The sequence below is a fragment of the Neopsephotus bourkii genome, unplaced genomic scaffold, assembly GCF_033783945.1.
Source record: "Neopsephotus bourkii isolate Nb327-2 ecotype Australia unplaced genomic scaffold, CSIRO-AGI_Nbou_v1 NB_1792, whole genome shotgun sequence".
Taxonomy (NCBI): domain Eukaryota; kingdom Metazoa; phylum Chordata; class Aves; order Psittaciformes; family Psittacidae; genus Neopsephotus; species Neopsephotus bourkii.
In genome coordinates, this window is record NW_026902266.1 from 11,856,436 (window position 1) to 11,873,702 (window position 17,267).

A 17,267-nucleotide genomic window follows, 5' to 3' on the forward strand; every position below is an offset into this window, starting at 1 on the left:
CAGAAGTAAGAAGTTTCAATGTTACTGCCTCAACTTTAAAAGTGCAGCAGATAGAGTAAACTTACGTTTTTGAAGAGCTGTTCTGCAAGTTCTCTAACATGCTTTATCATTTTTGGTGGATTACCCTCCTCAGCTTTAATTCTTTCAACTTCAAAGGCTACCAACTTAAAAAGTAAATAAAAAAAAAAGTTTAAAATTCAACCAAGAATAATTTCTTTCATATTTAAATCATGAAATTTTAATCTTAAATTGAAATTCAGCAAAGAAAACTGAACACTGGAAAATGTGCAATGTCACATTGCTCTGCAACATGAGATATTTTCACTTTCATATACAGCTTCTGTTAGCAGACTTTATAGTCCTACCAAATACAGAAATTCCTATGTACCTAAAGCATTCCTTTAACATTTCTAATACGACAATCCATATTTCTTATATATACTACTACTAAGCAGAATTAATACTAAACTCTATTTGTATTCTACATTCAAATAAAAACCAGACCAGAAAAAATATGGCATTACTTAAAAAAAAAAAGAAGTTTGCCCCAGTTTATATTCTTGGGTATGTGTTTAATTTAGTATTTCTCAATTACTTTTTTCAATGTTTCTAAGAATATAATTGAATTACTCAAAATAGTTCTGTACTACCACATGTGATGCATTATGAAGTTCCAAACCTGACAATAGGGGCAGCATTACCACGATTTACACATCTGTTTAACTTCATATATATGAGCAGGGCATAATTTTATGGAAGTAAGCTGGAAATGTATACTTAGTAGAAATTGGAATTTAAAAGACTAATATAAACTTTAATAAACAATGAGAATACAGAAGCAGTTCAGTATTTTCTTACATGCTAAAATGTCATAGGTACATTTTAATTTACTTAGGTATATAGGAATAGTTTTCACCTCATCAAAAAGATCACAGGCTCTGAAAGGAGGACCCCTCTCTGACACAAAACCAGCAAATGCCATTCCATTGAGCACTTTGGTTAGAAAGTCATTCTCAATTAAGCCTCGTTTGCCCAAAAAGGCTGCCTGCAATAAAGAAAGAAAAAAAATGTGTCTCTTTTATCAGTATCAAAACTACACTCAGTTACGTATTGGCAGTTAAATATTTTCGCCAGCTTCTACTCACAGGTGGCACATTATAATGAAATCTTTTCTATTAGCTAGTATCTTTTTACACCTAAATTCAGGAGTGAACAGGAAGTTTGATGCAAACATTTTAAACAGATAATAAAATAGAAAACCAGTACTTCCAAGTATTGCATTCTAATTCAATACATATGTTTTCAAAATTCCATACTGATTGCTCATGTTTATTTGTATTAAATGTTAATATTAATGCTGTTTCACATTTCATCACTGTCCTTGCAATTAGTCCCGCTAAAATGCATTGATATAGTGTTATGTCAGAATGTGATGCTTACCATGTGTAGATTATTTTATTTTGTTTAAACTTTAACACTTGTTCAAAAGGTAAGCTCACAGGATTAACGCTACACTAGCTAAATACACATAACTACTTCTCTTTTACCTTATGGAAATGAATCACTGGTTCAGCATGGATTCTGATCAGCTGAAGACATGACCGGTATCCTTGGAAAAGTTGTGCAAATAGTCTAAGGAAGATTGCTCGCACTTCTTTATCCTGTAAGCAGTAATTGAATGTGCTATCAAAACATTTTTGCATTTTAAACTTTTCCACACATTTATATAAAGCCATCTGAGAAATGCCTACAAATTCAGCAAACAATGTAGCAGTAGAGCATAGGCAGATACTTTTACACATATGAAGTTCTCTTATGTGAGGCTACAGTTTTACTGACCTGTCCTCAGATAACAATGATAGATTTAGTACGTATTCACCCCTTTACTCCTGCTGATCTTCTTTTGCCTGCACAACAGGCAATGCAAGTGCAGCTTTTGGGATAGTCATGTGGTGAACCACATGAAAGAACTGCCATAAGAGAAAACTGCTGCTAAATAAAGGGAAGAGGGTACTTTAGCCTGGATTTACCCCTTAAAATAAGTATGGCTCTGCAGCACTGCACAAGCAGTGCCACTGATGTGGGCAGGGGGGCAAGGAAACCTAGGAGCCTAAGCTGGCATTGCTGCTGCTGCGGCAACCAGGCTAAAAGCACTGCAAGCATCACTACAGCCATTCTCTGTGGCTCTGCCAGCTGAGGAGACTGCTTTAAGTTTGCTCAGCTGCCTGTCTAGGACTCTTCAAATTCATGTCTTCACTTGACAACCTACTGCCGCCAAAATAAGCCAGGGTTCTGGATCTTTAAAGGTGTGGTAGATCTTTAATGCACTAGTATATTTTGATTTAAATGAGTAAGAAGGTGCTTACATAGACATTGACAGATTGATGGAAATGCTGTGAACAGCTGGGGGCAGACTTGGGGCAGTGACATCTCCAGCTGGCCCAGATGGAAAGACTGTGATCAAATCCTGTGTTACCCGTATTACTTTATCTTAGCTCAAGTACCTTCACAGATTACAGTCTTGTTTAAAACCCAAGGTCCTAAAAATTGTTTTACGGTGTCTTAAAGAACCTTTTAAACAAACTAACTTTAAAAGTTACACACAGCAAAGGATATTAAATTAAATAATTGGGTATACAGCTGATTAGCTGATGAAGTAAATACAACCTAAGTTAAAGCTTGTAATGACATTTTAAAGAAACAAACTTAGGTATATGTAAGATTCTATGAATCTGTCCTGTTGGGATATTTTACTAGATGTCTCTATATTCTTCACTGGAACATGATAACTTTTATTGTATTTGTAACTTAATTTTGGAGGAACTCACTACTGAGATTATCATTTTCTTTGTGTCCAAGATTTTAACAGGTACATTTGCACTCCAACTTTTTGAACTACTTGAAAACATGGCTGTTTCTTTAAGATATAAAAAAATTCTTATTTTGATACAAAATTATATTTATTTATAACCTCACTATTCAAAGTGAGATCTTAGCTGACTCCTGCCATTAGTTAAATGGATGACATTCCCTGTCTTCACTAATGAAAAAATCTATGCAAGAAGTAAGTACAACAAATATATTGCACAGCTTAAGAGTTTTATATTTTCAAGTACACCTACACAAAAAAACCAATGTATGTTCTTCAGTTGAATTAGCTTTAGGATTTCCGTCTGGACTACCAACTCAAGTTCGATTCTGGACACTCCTACAAGTTAAATCCAGCAGCTTTACCAAGTTGTTATCACAAATTCGTAACTACTATTACTCTAAATTAATTCGATTTTACTAGAAAACTTTCTACAGACTTTTTTTAGTATAGACAATTACATGTCGTTCCATTCAGGTTGGGGTTCATTAAAGCAATTTAACCTTGTATGGTTAAAAATCATGTAACACCTTACCCAACATGTCCAAGCATACAGTGTATAATAATTATCATTATTATTGTAAAACCAGTGACTTATGTTTTGCTGACACAGCTACCACTCCTATCTTTACTCAAATTTAGTCTAAAAATCTAAATCTTGAATGACATTTCTGGTGTTTCTGAACAGTTGTGGGGGTGTCTGTAACAGAAGTTGTTTCTAATATTTACAGAAATGGATAAAAAGACCACTTTGTCTACTCATGTAAAATTCTGCAGCTATACTGGTCTATGAAACAGAGGAGGAACAGATTCAACTCAACAGACAGAAATATTTAAAGAAAATAAGGTACTTCCATATTAATACAAGTATATTTATAAAAATTTCCATCCTATTAGAACGTTATTAGAAGGAGAATGAAAAGTCCAATGGCATTTATTTGCTTCACCAGTAATACTATAAAGAATATGTATATGGAAAAGAAAACACAAAGCAGAAATTCTTAAAAAGAAGTTAGTCTAAAATTTCAAGAGTTTTCTCCTTAAGTCAGACATAACACAGAAATCTTACCAGCATTTTTACGTGTGATAAAGCTGTTCGTGGGGGAGGGAATGCATAATCTGCTGTTTCCAAATCAGGATGCAAAACCTAGAGAAATTTTTAAACAAAATTTTTTTCCCCTCATTTTGCTGAGGAAAGGATAAATTAATTTTTTTCTTATTTTACTGATAGTAAGGATCTCAAATAATAGACTGACTTAAATTATGAAGACTATATGGAAATAAAAGTGGGATTAATTTCTCAGCTACAGGTTTCTGTAAGTGAGCTCATTATGAAAAATTTGTATTACAGTCAATGAAGCTAGTCTGATGGACTGATTCTTGTGAAACAGATTAACAGGCAGAAGATTTTTCTCTGTAAGACAGGAAGATTTGTTCAGAAGCCTCCAAATAAGGTGATTTCTAACTTATGACGACAGTAAAAAGACAAACTGAACTACATTTTTGGTGATTCCCTTCCATTATATCAATCATTCTTGAATACTGATATACGGGTAACATACAAATAAAGTGTTTATTCATTTGTTAAACTTCAAGAAAATGTACAGTTGAAATGAATTTATAAAGACAGGAAAACAGCTAAACTGGTAACAATTCTGCTCAAATGTTGAATTCTTATTAAAAAAGTCATAATTAGGAAGGAAAAATCACTATCTCTCGAATAGTGAAAAAACTTAGTGATTAACTGTAGATAGCAAATTTTTCTAAAATTAAAAATGTTGGCATGAAATCATGGTTTTAAATCTCATTTCCAATGTGTTTGAAAGTGATTTAATACTGAAATTAATTTTTACACTTTTTTAAAAATAGGCAAGAGAGTGGAAAATGGGGTTTGTATCAAAACATACTAGAGAAAGCGCCATTTGAGTCTGATGTAGCAGTGGCTCTGGCAGCTGAGAAAGATGAATACATTCAGGAATTTTAATTGTGCCTCCATCCAGGTCTGCTATGATTACATCTAACTGTAAGGAAGAAACACATCAGCAGTGCATACTGTGAGCATAGTTTAAAGACGCAACAGTTCAAATTTCATGTTCTGCACATAAGTTAAAATAAACAAACCAGTACTAACTTCAGTGTATAGAATGTTTTTGATAAAGGAAATACTCCAAATACTTCTTATTACTGAATCTAGCCATAAAAAAAAAAAAAAAAAGAATGGAAACCAAAGCAAGTTAAACTGACTTCTGTTTCTGGATGTCCAGGTCTGCGTTCAGTGATTTGAGATACAGAAAAGTTTGTTTGCAAAAGGACATGGTAAGGACAACTGTATGTAGAATTACAGGTTTCTAAACACCTCTGTAGCCCTGGTTCAGTTTTTCCCAGCACATGGCAAAGCTGTAAATGGAACCATTCCTTCCCATCCTGCACTAGAATCACATAATTTTCCTCTCTATTATATAGTCTCACTATATTTCAAGAAGAATTGATGCTTTTCCATTTTTCTCCTCCTAACTATCTTGCCTTGCTTTCTACAATAATGTTTTAAACATATATGAATTGTCCATATAAACATCTCTTCAACTAAACACAACTAATAACACTGTGACTGTACCTATTGCTGAGTAGACATACTTACAAGCTCATGAATGTCATTGCGAAAGACAGAATGTACGCCAATTATGAAAGGTGTTGGTGAGCTGAGAACTTCCAATAGCTGTGCAGGAAGAATTGGAATATAGGGATAACTGTGGAAAGAATAAATAAAATAAATAAAAGCTTGTGACTATCCTTTTACATAGGGCACCTTTTTTCTTGAGAAAAAAAATATCCTTCTGTTATGTATTAAATTTACTATAAATTCCTGTATTTTAAAAACAAAAAATGAAAAAATTAAATACTTCTTTATAAATTGACGTGCTGTTAAAAGAACATGTGTCATATAAACTCCAGAAATCATTGTATTATAGATTCTACAACTTATTGGAAACATATGTATTTTGCAAAATAAGAGAAGCCTATTTATATTTGTAACATTTATGTTATATGGATGCTGTATTTGTCCGCAACTTATTAGGTAACTAGGGACACTAAAGTTATGGATGATAACCTCATTTTAAAAACACGGCTTAGATTTGGCCAGACACCTAAAATTCAGCCTTTTGTAAAGTATCATTAATAAGAAATCTTTAAATGAAATCTTTTGCTTTGATATTGAAATAACAACTAAACATTATGCATAGAACACCGTATTTCAGATATTACTTACTTGATTTAACAATTTAAAAACAGTGCTTTCATCAGAGCAACATGAAAATCTGGATCTTTATTGAGACATTTCAATGCCTAATTTAGTTATTAAAAATTTACAATCATGACTATTTTAGCATGAGGAAACATATTCCAGAACTCACTTTCCATTTTTCCCCTTCTTATTCTATATTAAAAATTAAGCCCAACTCTGAAATATTGTAAATAAAAACATGCTATTAAAATACAAGCATGTTTTGAAACAGATGAGTCGGAACTTTAAGATCTTAAGGTCCTTTCCAACCCTAACTGTTCTATGATTCTATGAAATGTCATCTAAAAAATCCCAAATAGCTTGACATTCAGTTTTCCATTTCATAATGGTGGATTCAGATGTGGCTTTTTGGAGTCAATTTGTTGTTTTAAAGTCATTATCTGGTGAATATTTGTCAGTGACTTAAAACTGACACAAGGTAATGTAGCTGTTATCTTAAAACCACAGAACCTTTTCGGTTGTAAAGAGCCTCAGGAGACCATTTAGTCCAACCTATAGCTCATAGCAAGACTGAATCCAGATCACGTTGTCCTGGGCTTTGTCCAGCTAGGTCCTAAAACCTACAGGGATGGAAGGTCCATAGGCTCTGTTCCACTGATCTGTTATCCTCATAATCAAACATGTTTTCCCTGTGTACAGTCAGAAGCCTCTCTCTCCCTTGCTACAATTTATGACTTCAGTCTCTTGTTTTGCTGCCACACACCTTCTCTTATTGCAGAGTATTATCAGATCTCCTCAATATCTTTTCCACGCATTTACTCATGGATTACCACTGTCACATTGCACCATCCAACTGATGTTTTGACTAGGGTTTCTATTGTATTTGTAGGTAGGATGCTTCTCCTTTAATTGTTTCCACTGTCATGATGCAATCAGGTTTTTATAAATGATGGGTACAGACTAGGACTTGCATATATGATTACAAAAACCTTTGCTTATTTGAACAAACACAGCATAGCTCCTTCTGTTAAGGATAACGTAATTTAAGTTATAAAATGGGTTATAAAATTAGTTGAAGAGTTCAAAGAATCAAAACTGCACTCACCTGTATTTGAGGGGAAACATCAAAGACTCCAGAGCCCTACAGGCATCACTGAGCCTCTGAAAACTTGCTGAGTGAAAGAGAACCTTATTTTCCGTAAGCACAGCACAGAATAAGCTGAGTACATTTTGGATTCCTATTTAAAAAAAAAAAAAAAAAAAAAGAGAAAGGAAAAGGGAAAAGGAAACAAAAAAGTAACAAGAATCAAAATCACAAATCACATTCATTACATTTTCTGAAGAAATTTTCAAAAAGGCATATGATAAATTCATAAACTGCCAAGCCCCAGGTTTTTCTACTTTTCATGTAACTCATGCAGCTTCTTTTCTATTTATCAGGTTATTAAAATACTACCTGAATATAGTTCTACATTTCAAATATATCATATCTCCCTTCCAGTAACACTTTCAAGGATTTCCTCTTCTCAGCACAAATCCCAGCAATGCTTAATGACTTCAAACAGTATTATGTGTACCTTCTGCATAGCCTTCTGTGTATCTAAAATTCCATTCTGGTCACTGATCCAAGCTTAACTTCTAAACCTTTATGTATCTCAATGGGGAGAAAAAAACCCCAAACCCAAACAAAAAAAACCCCACACTGCCAAGTTCAAAAGAAAATGACAATGACTTCCTAGGAATACATTCATACTTTATCCATGGGTAGCATTCTAGGAGTCACAAGGTTAAAAAAGGGCAGTAAGAGAATACGTGTCATTAGAAGAATATGTTAAAGACGATCTGTTTAAACAAGCCCCATAAGATTTAGGGTAGCACTCATGAATCAGATAATGGGGGGTGGGGGTTAAGACAATATAATTTACCTAAGGGACAAAGCCACGTGCTTTCAGGGAAAACCAAAAATACATTTCCTTTAAAAAAAAGTCCCATCCTGAGAACCAGACATGTCTGAGATGTGAGATATGCTGAAATTTATGAAATTTCCTGAATATGCTGGAATGTATGATGCTTCCCTGAGGACACAGCTTGTGTTATCAGTAAGACAGACTGTATTACCTTTATTAAGCTACTGCTTATCTTACAATAATCTTCCCAATAAGAAGTGTGACAAGGAGAGCCACTATATTCACATGATAATTAACACCTTATTTAGCTTAAGTAATTTTTGTTACACAAATTGAGAACTCTTTTTTTTTTTTTTTTTTTACTATGATGATGCATAAAGATTTGTTTCACTGGAGTGAAGCATGGTTCAATATAAAGGGACAAGGATTCAGAGAGAGTTGTTGAGAAAAAGACAATTCTTAGGAAGAACAAGTCAATAGTATAATGGCTTGTGCTTTCAAACTCCATTCACCAAGATCTGGAGCAACAGGCTCATGAAATTAACGTCAGAGATTTGAGAGGACTCAAGAACAAAAAGCTTTGTTGTAATGCCAAGTCAGTTACTATTTGCTATTGTTTTTAGGGCCATAATTAATATTCTTCTAGTGTAAAACAAACTGTATGGATAGTGTTAAAAGAAAAAAAAAAAACCAAACTAGCTCCCTCATGTGAATGAAACAGCATCCATCAGTGAATTGTTAGAAGCTAACTTGAAATAGCAACCTTTCTTCTGTGTATGTATGAGGATATATATACAACTGAACAGAAAGTTATAAACTGCTGCCATAGCAGCCTTCCAGTATCTGATGGGGGCCTATAAGGATGCTGGGGAGGGACTCTTCATTAGGGACTGTAGTGGTAGGACAAGGGGTAATGGGCTAAAACTTAAACAAGGTAAGTTTAGATTGGATATAAGGAAGAAGCTCTTTACTGTGGGGGTGGTGAGGCACTGGAATGGGTTGCCCAAGGAAGTTGTGAATGCTCCATCCCTGGTGGTGTTCAAGGCCAGGTTGGACAGAACCTTGGGTGACATGGTTTAGTGTGAGGTGTCCCTGCCCGTGGCAGGGGAGATGGAACTTGATGATCTTAAGGTCCTTTCCAACCCTAACTGTTCTATGATTCTATGAGTCTATGATTATATTAGGAAGAAGTCCCTGCAAGAGTTTAAAAACCTGAACTGCCCTTTTTATGCAAAACTGATCAACAACAGGATCGACATCTGAACTTAATTACAGCAAGCCTGGAGTTCACAAGTTCCATCTTCCTCTCAAGGTTTTACTGGAGGACAAAGGGACTATACTCAAAAGCCAACACTTACTGGAATAAAAAGAAGGGAAACAAAAATAAGAAATAAAGAAAAGGTGTTTTGTTCTTTTTTTTTTAATTTAAACTATTAATCAGTGGTGACACAGTTTGTGAGGCTTTCACGAGGAAAATTAGTTCTGTTTTCCTGCATATTATTGGCTGCAGGTAAAGCTTCTGTTTGTACTTCTCAAAGGCATTTCTCATTGTAACTTTATCGGTACCAAGATAATTCGATACTGAAGATGACTATTTTTAGCATGTATAAACTTTATGCCATATAGAATATTTACTGCAAAGCTTTTATTACATTCTGCTAGTTAGTGTCTCAGATCTTCACTGCATTTTAACTGGCCATGAAAGATTAATTTGAAATGTTTGCTGTGATATGAATGCACTTGATGTAGCCCCTGCTTTGCTGACTTAGGCAAAAACATTGCTTTATTTGCATAACTTATGGAAGAAACCAAATGGAGAGATTTTAAACATATCTCTCTCATAAATCAGCAAGTCTGTTAAGGAATAGCAGGGGAGAAATAGTAAGGGCACTGGGAAATATCCAACCTTCTCTGTGAGTTTCAACAGGAACAAATGAAACACATTACCAAAGCAAGGAAGCAGGCTGCTAGGGACAAGGAAAGCTCACTGGCCAACTGCTCACATATCAAAAGGGATAGACAGCATTTGTCTCTCCATTCTGGCAATCTCCATCACATGTCCAAGTTAAGCTGGTCCTTGGGAAAAGCAGTTAAAAGCAGCAGTGAACTGTGCACATAACTGCCATGCAACCTATCACTGGCTAAAATCCCTGAAAAAGGAAACACCTCAGCAGAGCCAAGTGCAGGACAGAGACTGGCACGCCCTGTCTGCACAAGTGGGCTAATCCCAAATACCAAAAGAAACCCGTGTGGGAAACGTGAGATAATTACCTAACATAACCAACAGAACTTTACAGATGTTAACTTCAAGCTGAACCTGGAATTTTCAATGGATTGAATCTCTTATCTAAGTGTTATTTCTAGATTCTCTCTACCATTATCTATATTCTAAATGTCTAAAAAGCAGAAAGCCAGCTCACTGAAACTAGACACATTTCAGCAGAAACAGAAAAGGAGACAAGAAATCTTGTGCGCTTGCATTTGAAAACAATATTATTTTCATTTCTGCAACATACCTACAATACAAATGAATATACGACAATGACAGTATTTGACTTGTCCTGCGTATTTAGAGCTCATTAAAAAATGCATAAATAATTTCCAAGAAATAAGAATACAATTCCAAACCACCCCACCCACCTCACCTTGCCCCTCCTCTCCCCAGGGTATCTTTCACAAAAAACAGTTTAAAGTGAGAACTTCCCTGGCCCTTACCCTTTCCTGAATGAACGCTTCACAGCCGAAGGAAAATTAATACATACCTAATGAGAGGTTCTGAAGTTTTGGAAGTTTTGTTTGAGGGCTTGTTTTGCACAATAAAAGTGCTCTTCTGTTAAGAAGCTAATCACCAATACTGACCAACTTCTTGAAAACAGGCTACTCAGTTATGAAACACACTTGAACAGTGAAACCCATGCTAACCACTTCCACTGACTGAAAAACTATTACAGCTCACAGTTTCGTTGGTACCAGGTGTTCTCTTTTTTTTTCACTGCTCTGTATACAATACAGAAGAATACAAGACAAATAAAATCAAGTGGACAACACAGACATCTAATCTAGAATTTTCTTACTTTAATGATGACCACCACTACCTCAATACATGGAACAAATACTTCGCAATATATATTTTCAGGAATATCAGCAACATGACTGAATCAAACAAATTATAAACATTAACACTTTCAATTACTTTTCTTTTTTAAACCATTTAAACTATTGATTAAACTATTTGACCAATTCACCCAGATGTTGTTTCCAGCCTTGCATGCTATTTACTGAAAACAAACAGTTCCGAACAACAGCCTGAGCCCAGTTTCCTTATGCTACAAGACACAATCGTGTCAGTCTATAACCTTGAACTGTATACTGGTCTTAAGACTCCACACTACATCCGATGCTAATTTGTCAGGGCATAAATAGACAACACGAAAAACAATAAACAAGTTGATTTTTACAGATTACTCTTTCGCAGTCCAGAGACAGACATCCTGTAAAATATTATACCTATGCTGGAAAATTTTGAATGGAGGCTTCCTGACCTTCACTGTTTTCAAGTATTTAAAGAATCTGTAATTTGTGCTAAATTATCTGACATCCTACAGCAACAAATGTATCATTCTGCCTGCTTCCTGTTGTTCCAGAATTTAAGTATTTATTCAAGCATGATTAAAAAAAACCCAAACACAAAGTGTACTTGACAAATTATTAGCTGTCTTCTATATTGTAAGAAGTCAAAATATTATCACTAACTTCTTCAGACTTCTGTAAAGAGTTATAAACATGGATTTGGAAACTCAACTACAGAATACATTATTATGCTAATCTGCCATTCTTGAATTACTGGACACAAGAAAGAGCTCAATAGAAAAATAATCCATAACTTAGCCAGACTAATCCAGGAAATGGGTCAACAAAGACTGAAAGGCTTTCTGAAAGGCCACTGGAGAGTGCACAGTACAAGTTCTGTGCCAGGCAGTGTCAATCTCTAAAGATAACAGGGGGGGGAAAAGTTGAGAAAAACAAAACTCTTTTCATTTTTATTTTTAGATGTAGCTGCATAGCACTGCTAATGAACAAAATACAAGCTTAACTCATAAATAAGAGGCAACAATTGTACTCAAAACTCACATATGCAATCCTTGCCAAATTCCATTCATCAATCCAAAAATTACACAGTACCTCCAATCAACTACACACAGTTAAAACCAATCCCCCACATTGCTATGTTACTTATTTAAGGATCAATTCACATTTAGAAAAGTATTCAATCTGTTGTTAGAGTAGGACTACATTGCACGCTACATGATTAAATCATAGCCAAGCTTCCTCATAAAGTGTGAGAGTTCAGGGGAGCAATCTAGCTATGCAAGAAGAGAGTTTTGTGAGGGTTAGTTTATCCTGCTATCTGGCTGTGTAACAGAGAAATGAGTCAGACCCATACCTCAAGAGATTAACTTACTAGGTCTTTGTCATATTAAAAAGGAAGACAAGCAGCCTCTGAAGCATGGAGCCTTCAGTTAAGACTCCCTCAAAGAATCAAGCACTTCAGAAATAACATGTTCATGCTAATTTCTGAGCTCATAGTAGAAAATATGTATGTGACACCTACTAATGAAATCAAAATACGTTTTTAAAGATAAACTTCTGATTTTGGAACTGAAGGCAATTCAGTATCTGAACCATGAATGCTGCGTTTTCTTTGTAAGAAGCAGGGCAGAATGAAGGCTTCTCTACAAACCAGCTTTTGGGGAGGGTGGGAAGAGGTAAGGAACAGAAGGACCATAACGATTCTGGTATAAATGCCATAAAAGCCAACTGATCATTAAACAGTGTATCAAAGAGAGTGAAATGAGTAAATATATATAAAAATACCTCTTCAGCTGATGGATAAGTATTCCTGTCATTATCACTCCCCCAAAGTTTAACATTATCAGTTGTGCTCTGTCAACACTGAGTCAAGCAGATGGTTGTTACCCAAACTCAAAATTACACAGGCACAAAGCAACAGGGATTAAGCACAGAATATGACCTACTTAGGAAGACATACAGTGATGCCTATCACTCGCATATTGGTACCACGTCATTATTACCAATTTCCTTAAATCCCTCTGGAGACCTACTTAAAGGAGCAACAAAAGCTGCATTACCAACTGAACATCAGCAACTTACTGCAACTCATACAGGCAGGCTTCATATGTGCTACTAAAAGTAGATTTAGTTAATTTGTATTACATATTGGGTTGGGGTTTTTTTTTAGTATTATTTTTTTAACTGAACACACATCAAAATCAAATTCTAGCAAAGAATAGATGCCAAGACAATGTCAGCAGGTTTGCATATAAAATTAAATTCAAAGCTGTTAAGGGGAAGGATAATCATGCAAATCAAACATGAGATTAAGTTTTTACCTCTTACAGGGAGGGTGGCATGCAATACTTCTCAATATGAACTGTCAACTATCAGATTAAAAGAGAAGCATTTGTTCTCTTACTGTCCGTCTCCATATGCATGCAGGCATTAACATTTGTGTAATAGTCTGTTCAGCTGATATAGAATTTATTTTCACACCTTGATTTCTGCTTAGTTATTTAGTTGTCTAGTGAAATACCTAAAATAGGAACCTATTGGGTTTGGATGTTTATCCCATAAACATCTAGGATGCCAGCCCCGAAAAAGTCTTAACTAGAGATTACAGTAATCCTTTGCAAAACTACTATCAGAATACAGAATTTCTGTACAACCCTCCCAGGCCCATGCTAACCAAAATTCAATGACAGAATTTTGAGTGGACTGAGATAACAGATACATACTAATGAATTGAAATTCTGCCCGATTTCCCTAAGTAGAGGTGGAAGAATGCTACTGAAGTGCTCCCACATTTCTAGAGATTTTTGTAGATTACTTTCCTTTGTTGGAAATTCCCATTTAAGAAATATTATTGTTTGAATCAAATATTTTTTGAAACCTTCTCTCCCACATACCTCAAAAGACATACTGGATAAAGAAACACATGCTATAAAAATTAATTATAGTGGATAAATTAGCCCAAATTATTTTCCTTTATTCTAATAGCAAATCTAAAATCGAAATTTGATGTGAATTTACCAGCCCTCGAAATTGGTGCCTACATGGCAAACTGTCAGAAAGTAAAGGTGGATTTCTGCTCAGTCACCAACATTACATTTTAAAAGAAAGAGCACAAAATATTTTTCAAACAGCTTGATTTGTTTTTACAATTTTGTGTTAGGAATCAGGAGAACTGTTACAACAAAGACATATCACCTTTTCTGACCACAGCTTCAAAGCTGTGGCAGAATTAATAGAAAGCAAAGTTATAACCGTAACTTTCTAGAGACTATTGGAAATTATTCTGCATATAAGCTAATTAGTGAAGTATGTAATCTAACAGGAAAGTGTCACGTCAAAATGAAATTATTGTATTTATGCACTCATTGTCAATCTCGACAATTCACTGTATTAAAAACTGTCTTGGAATAAAGCCTGAAAAACCTTTACACTTTAATAAGAGCTTATGGGACTTAGCCATGTTAGCTAGATAGCATAAAAATCTGCTATGGTGACGTATACTTAACATATCAGCATATCACAGAACCTGATCTTGGCAGCTTAATCTTTATTTACTCATAGGCATAAGATGCAAGCCAGAATTCCTGAAAATACAGGTATATTCTAAAGGTATGAATTCAGTACATTTTACTTTCATCAACACAAGAAGCATATGAAAATACTTAATGACTTTCTACCTTGGTGATGGATATTTTTGTCATCTTTGCAGCTCTGTATAAGAACAACAGTTCTCAAGTGATCGGAATCAAACTACAATGCCTAATTTCAGACAAATACGTGGCTTATTTATTTACATAAAAATGTAAAAGCAAGTATTCCACTCATAGCTAAGAATAAAGCTAACAGGCAAAATAGAGAATTAAGCCCACAATATTATGATTAGCTGCAATATGAAAATGAACAGTATAATATATAGGACAGACTCCCATGTGCAATAGATTGTAAAATATTCTTAGTAGAAATACTCCAAATTAAATCCTTATGGAGTAAATGGATACTCATAGTTTGACTGGATTCATTTAAAGCAGAAAAATGTCCTTTAACAAAACAATGCAGTGCAAGAGTAATACCATTATGATCCTTAGAAAGAAAACATCTAAAAATGAGAAGAGTATTGTCATTCTTGAACTGTACACAGGAAAAATGGTCAAGGATACACAAGAAACTGCAAACATACTGTTTCCTGTCTAAGGACTACAAAGTCTTTCTCAAGGGATATAACTACCAAAGCATTACATTAGTGGAATCAAATAAATGCAAAGACAACACAAAGAGGTGACTGATTAGGATGTTCAGTCAGAGCTATCTTAAGCCACCACTGGTTCATATTCATGAAGCATAAACCCACAATTATTCAATTAAGGAAACTGTGAAACACCATTACCATGAATAATTTAGGAAGTTGTTTTATTTTCTAAAAAGATCTTATTTGGATCCTCTGCGAAATGTTTAGCAATCTTTAAAAATTCTTTCTTTGTGAAATTATCTGAGCTTTTCCTGACCTCCTGAGACAGTGATACCTTTGCCCACACTGCAACTGAACAGCAATACTTTAAAAATGATTAAAAAAATAAAAAAAACACAATATATGGAAGGCAATTACTATAGAACTGTTTTGCCTTTCTTTTCAGCACAAGTATTAACACTGAAGTTTTGAAATTTAAAGACTTGCAAGGTTTTATGATTTAACTGCTATGAAGTTTGCTTTGGAATAATGAGATAAGTTATTTCTGCCAGCAAAAAATAAATATATATATCTATATCTATATATATATATAGCAAATAGCATATATATATAGCAAAAGCATATATATATAGCAAAAGTAGAAAGAAAAGTAATTTGTTCTGAATAGAAACTGCTCCAGTATTTTCTACAAGCCTTTTTGAAATTTATTTGTCTTTTATTAGATATTTGCTGTCTGGAGTTTACATTTTGCTCTTCACTGGAAAGTAAGATTTTTTCCACTTTTCTGAGAGATGTTTTCTGAAGTCCTAGTATAAATAGAAAACTTGTCTCTTCACAAACATGTCAAAAGAAATTTTCACTTAAGAGTTTAAAAAATTCATCTAATTGTTACAGAGCAAATAGTTATATATAATTTTAGTATTTTTCATCTTACTTGAAAAGCTTTCTTTTACAAAACAGTTCATTAACTACAGCAATTTACTAAATACACAGCTTCTTTACAGTAGTATTTACTTATGTCAGATAAATTTTCTTTCTGAGACTTATGATTTTCTTAAAAATCAACTACTACGTATTTTGTTTCATTAACAGAAGCATTAGTAATACAAGTTTGGACTGGGTAAAAAGTAAGCGAGCATCTTATTTCATGTGCAAAACAGCGAACAGGGTAAGAAATATTGGTCACTGCCAACACACTTCAGAATCCTCCCTCCTGACAGCTGGCATCAGAGCATCAACATTACACTGGTAGATGACTGAGCTCTTAGTGTATCCACACATGCCAAACAAATGCAAAACCACTGAGCAGCAGGTACTGAAGGAACAGTCTGATGCTACCTGACTATAAACAGCTCTAATAGCTGTCACTGAAAGGGATGGTCTTATCCCACCCACATGATGCTGCTGCTTTCTTCACACTGCATTAAAGCTTAAGGAGTCCAAGGTGAGCTAGTTCTAGATGGAAGAGTGATGGATCTGTTTTCATGACAGCACCTGAATACTAGACCAACTTAACCACAGCATCAAACCATAATATGAGACTGTTGACAGTAAACAGATGTGACTTTTCCTCCTCCCACCCTTCAAATATTTTCTGTTAACTTGGTGAGATAAAATACCAGCATGGGTGAGCCAAGTACCACTTCAGCACAGGAGATGGGTCAGGATTATGCAGCTGGATATGGACATTCACAAATGGGGTCAGCTGCCTGGCAGTTTATGCTGCTGGGGAAATGAAGCCTCAGTGACTGTCCACGCAGTGCACCTAGTTGGGAGTGCATAAGAGTCCCTGTACTAAATTCACGACCACAATATCCTTTTATTTCCAACAGCATCTAAAAGAATACTTTCTTTTTATTCCCCTGTTGCAGCAGTAAGGGCCCATTACCAGTAAATGCCACATCAAATCCCTTGGTAATCTATTTGTTCTTTGACAGACTACACAAATCTACTTGGAAAGCTTGAACGGCA

At 34.8% G+C, this 17,267-nt stretch overlaps 1 protein-coding gene across 1 annotated transcript in view; it reads right to left on the reverse strand.

Annotated features, from left to right (window-relative positions):
- SBF2 (SET binding factor 2) overlaps window positions 1-17,267 on the reverse strand; it is a 260,129-nt gene that overhangs the window by 103,949 nt on the left and 138,913 nt on the right. Inside the window, exons 7-13 of the mRNA XM_061380465.1 lie at window positions 7,219-7,351; window positions 5,508-5,616; window positions 4,777-4,890; window positions 3,939-4,016; window positions 1,548-1,661; window positions 917-1,045; window positions 66-164 (exon numbers count right to left, since the gene is read on the reverse strand). Of these exons, the coding sequence (XP_061236449.1) occupies window positions 66-164; window positions 917-1,045; window positions 1,548-1,661; window positions 3,939-4,016; window positions 4,777-4,890; window positions 5,508-5,616; window positions 7,219-7,351 (776 nt within the window). The remainder of the gene's footprint in view (window positions 1-65; window positions 165-916; window positions 1,046-1,547; window positions 1,662-3,938; window positions 4,017-4,776; window positions 4,891-5,507; window positions 5,617-7,218; window positions 7,352-17,267) is intronic.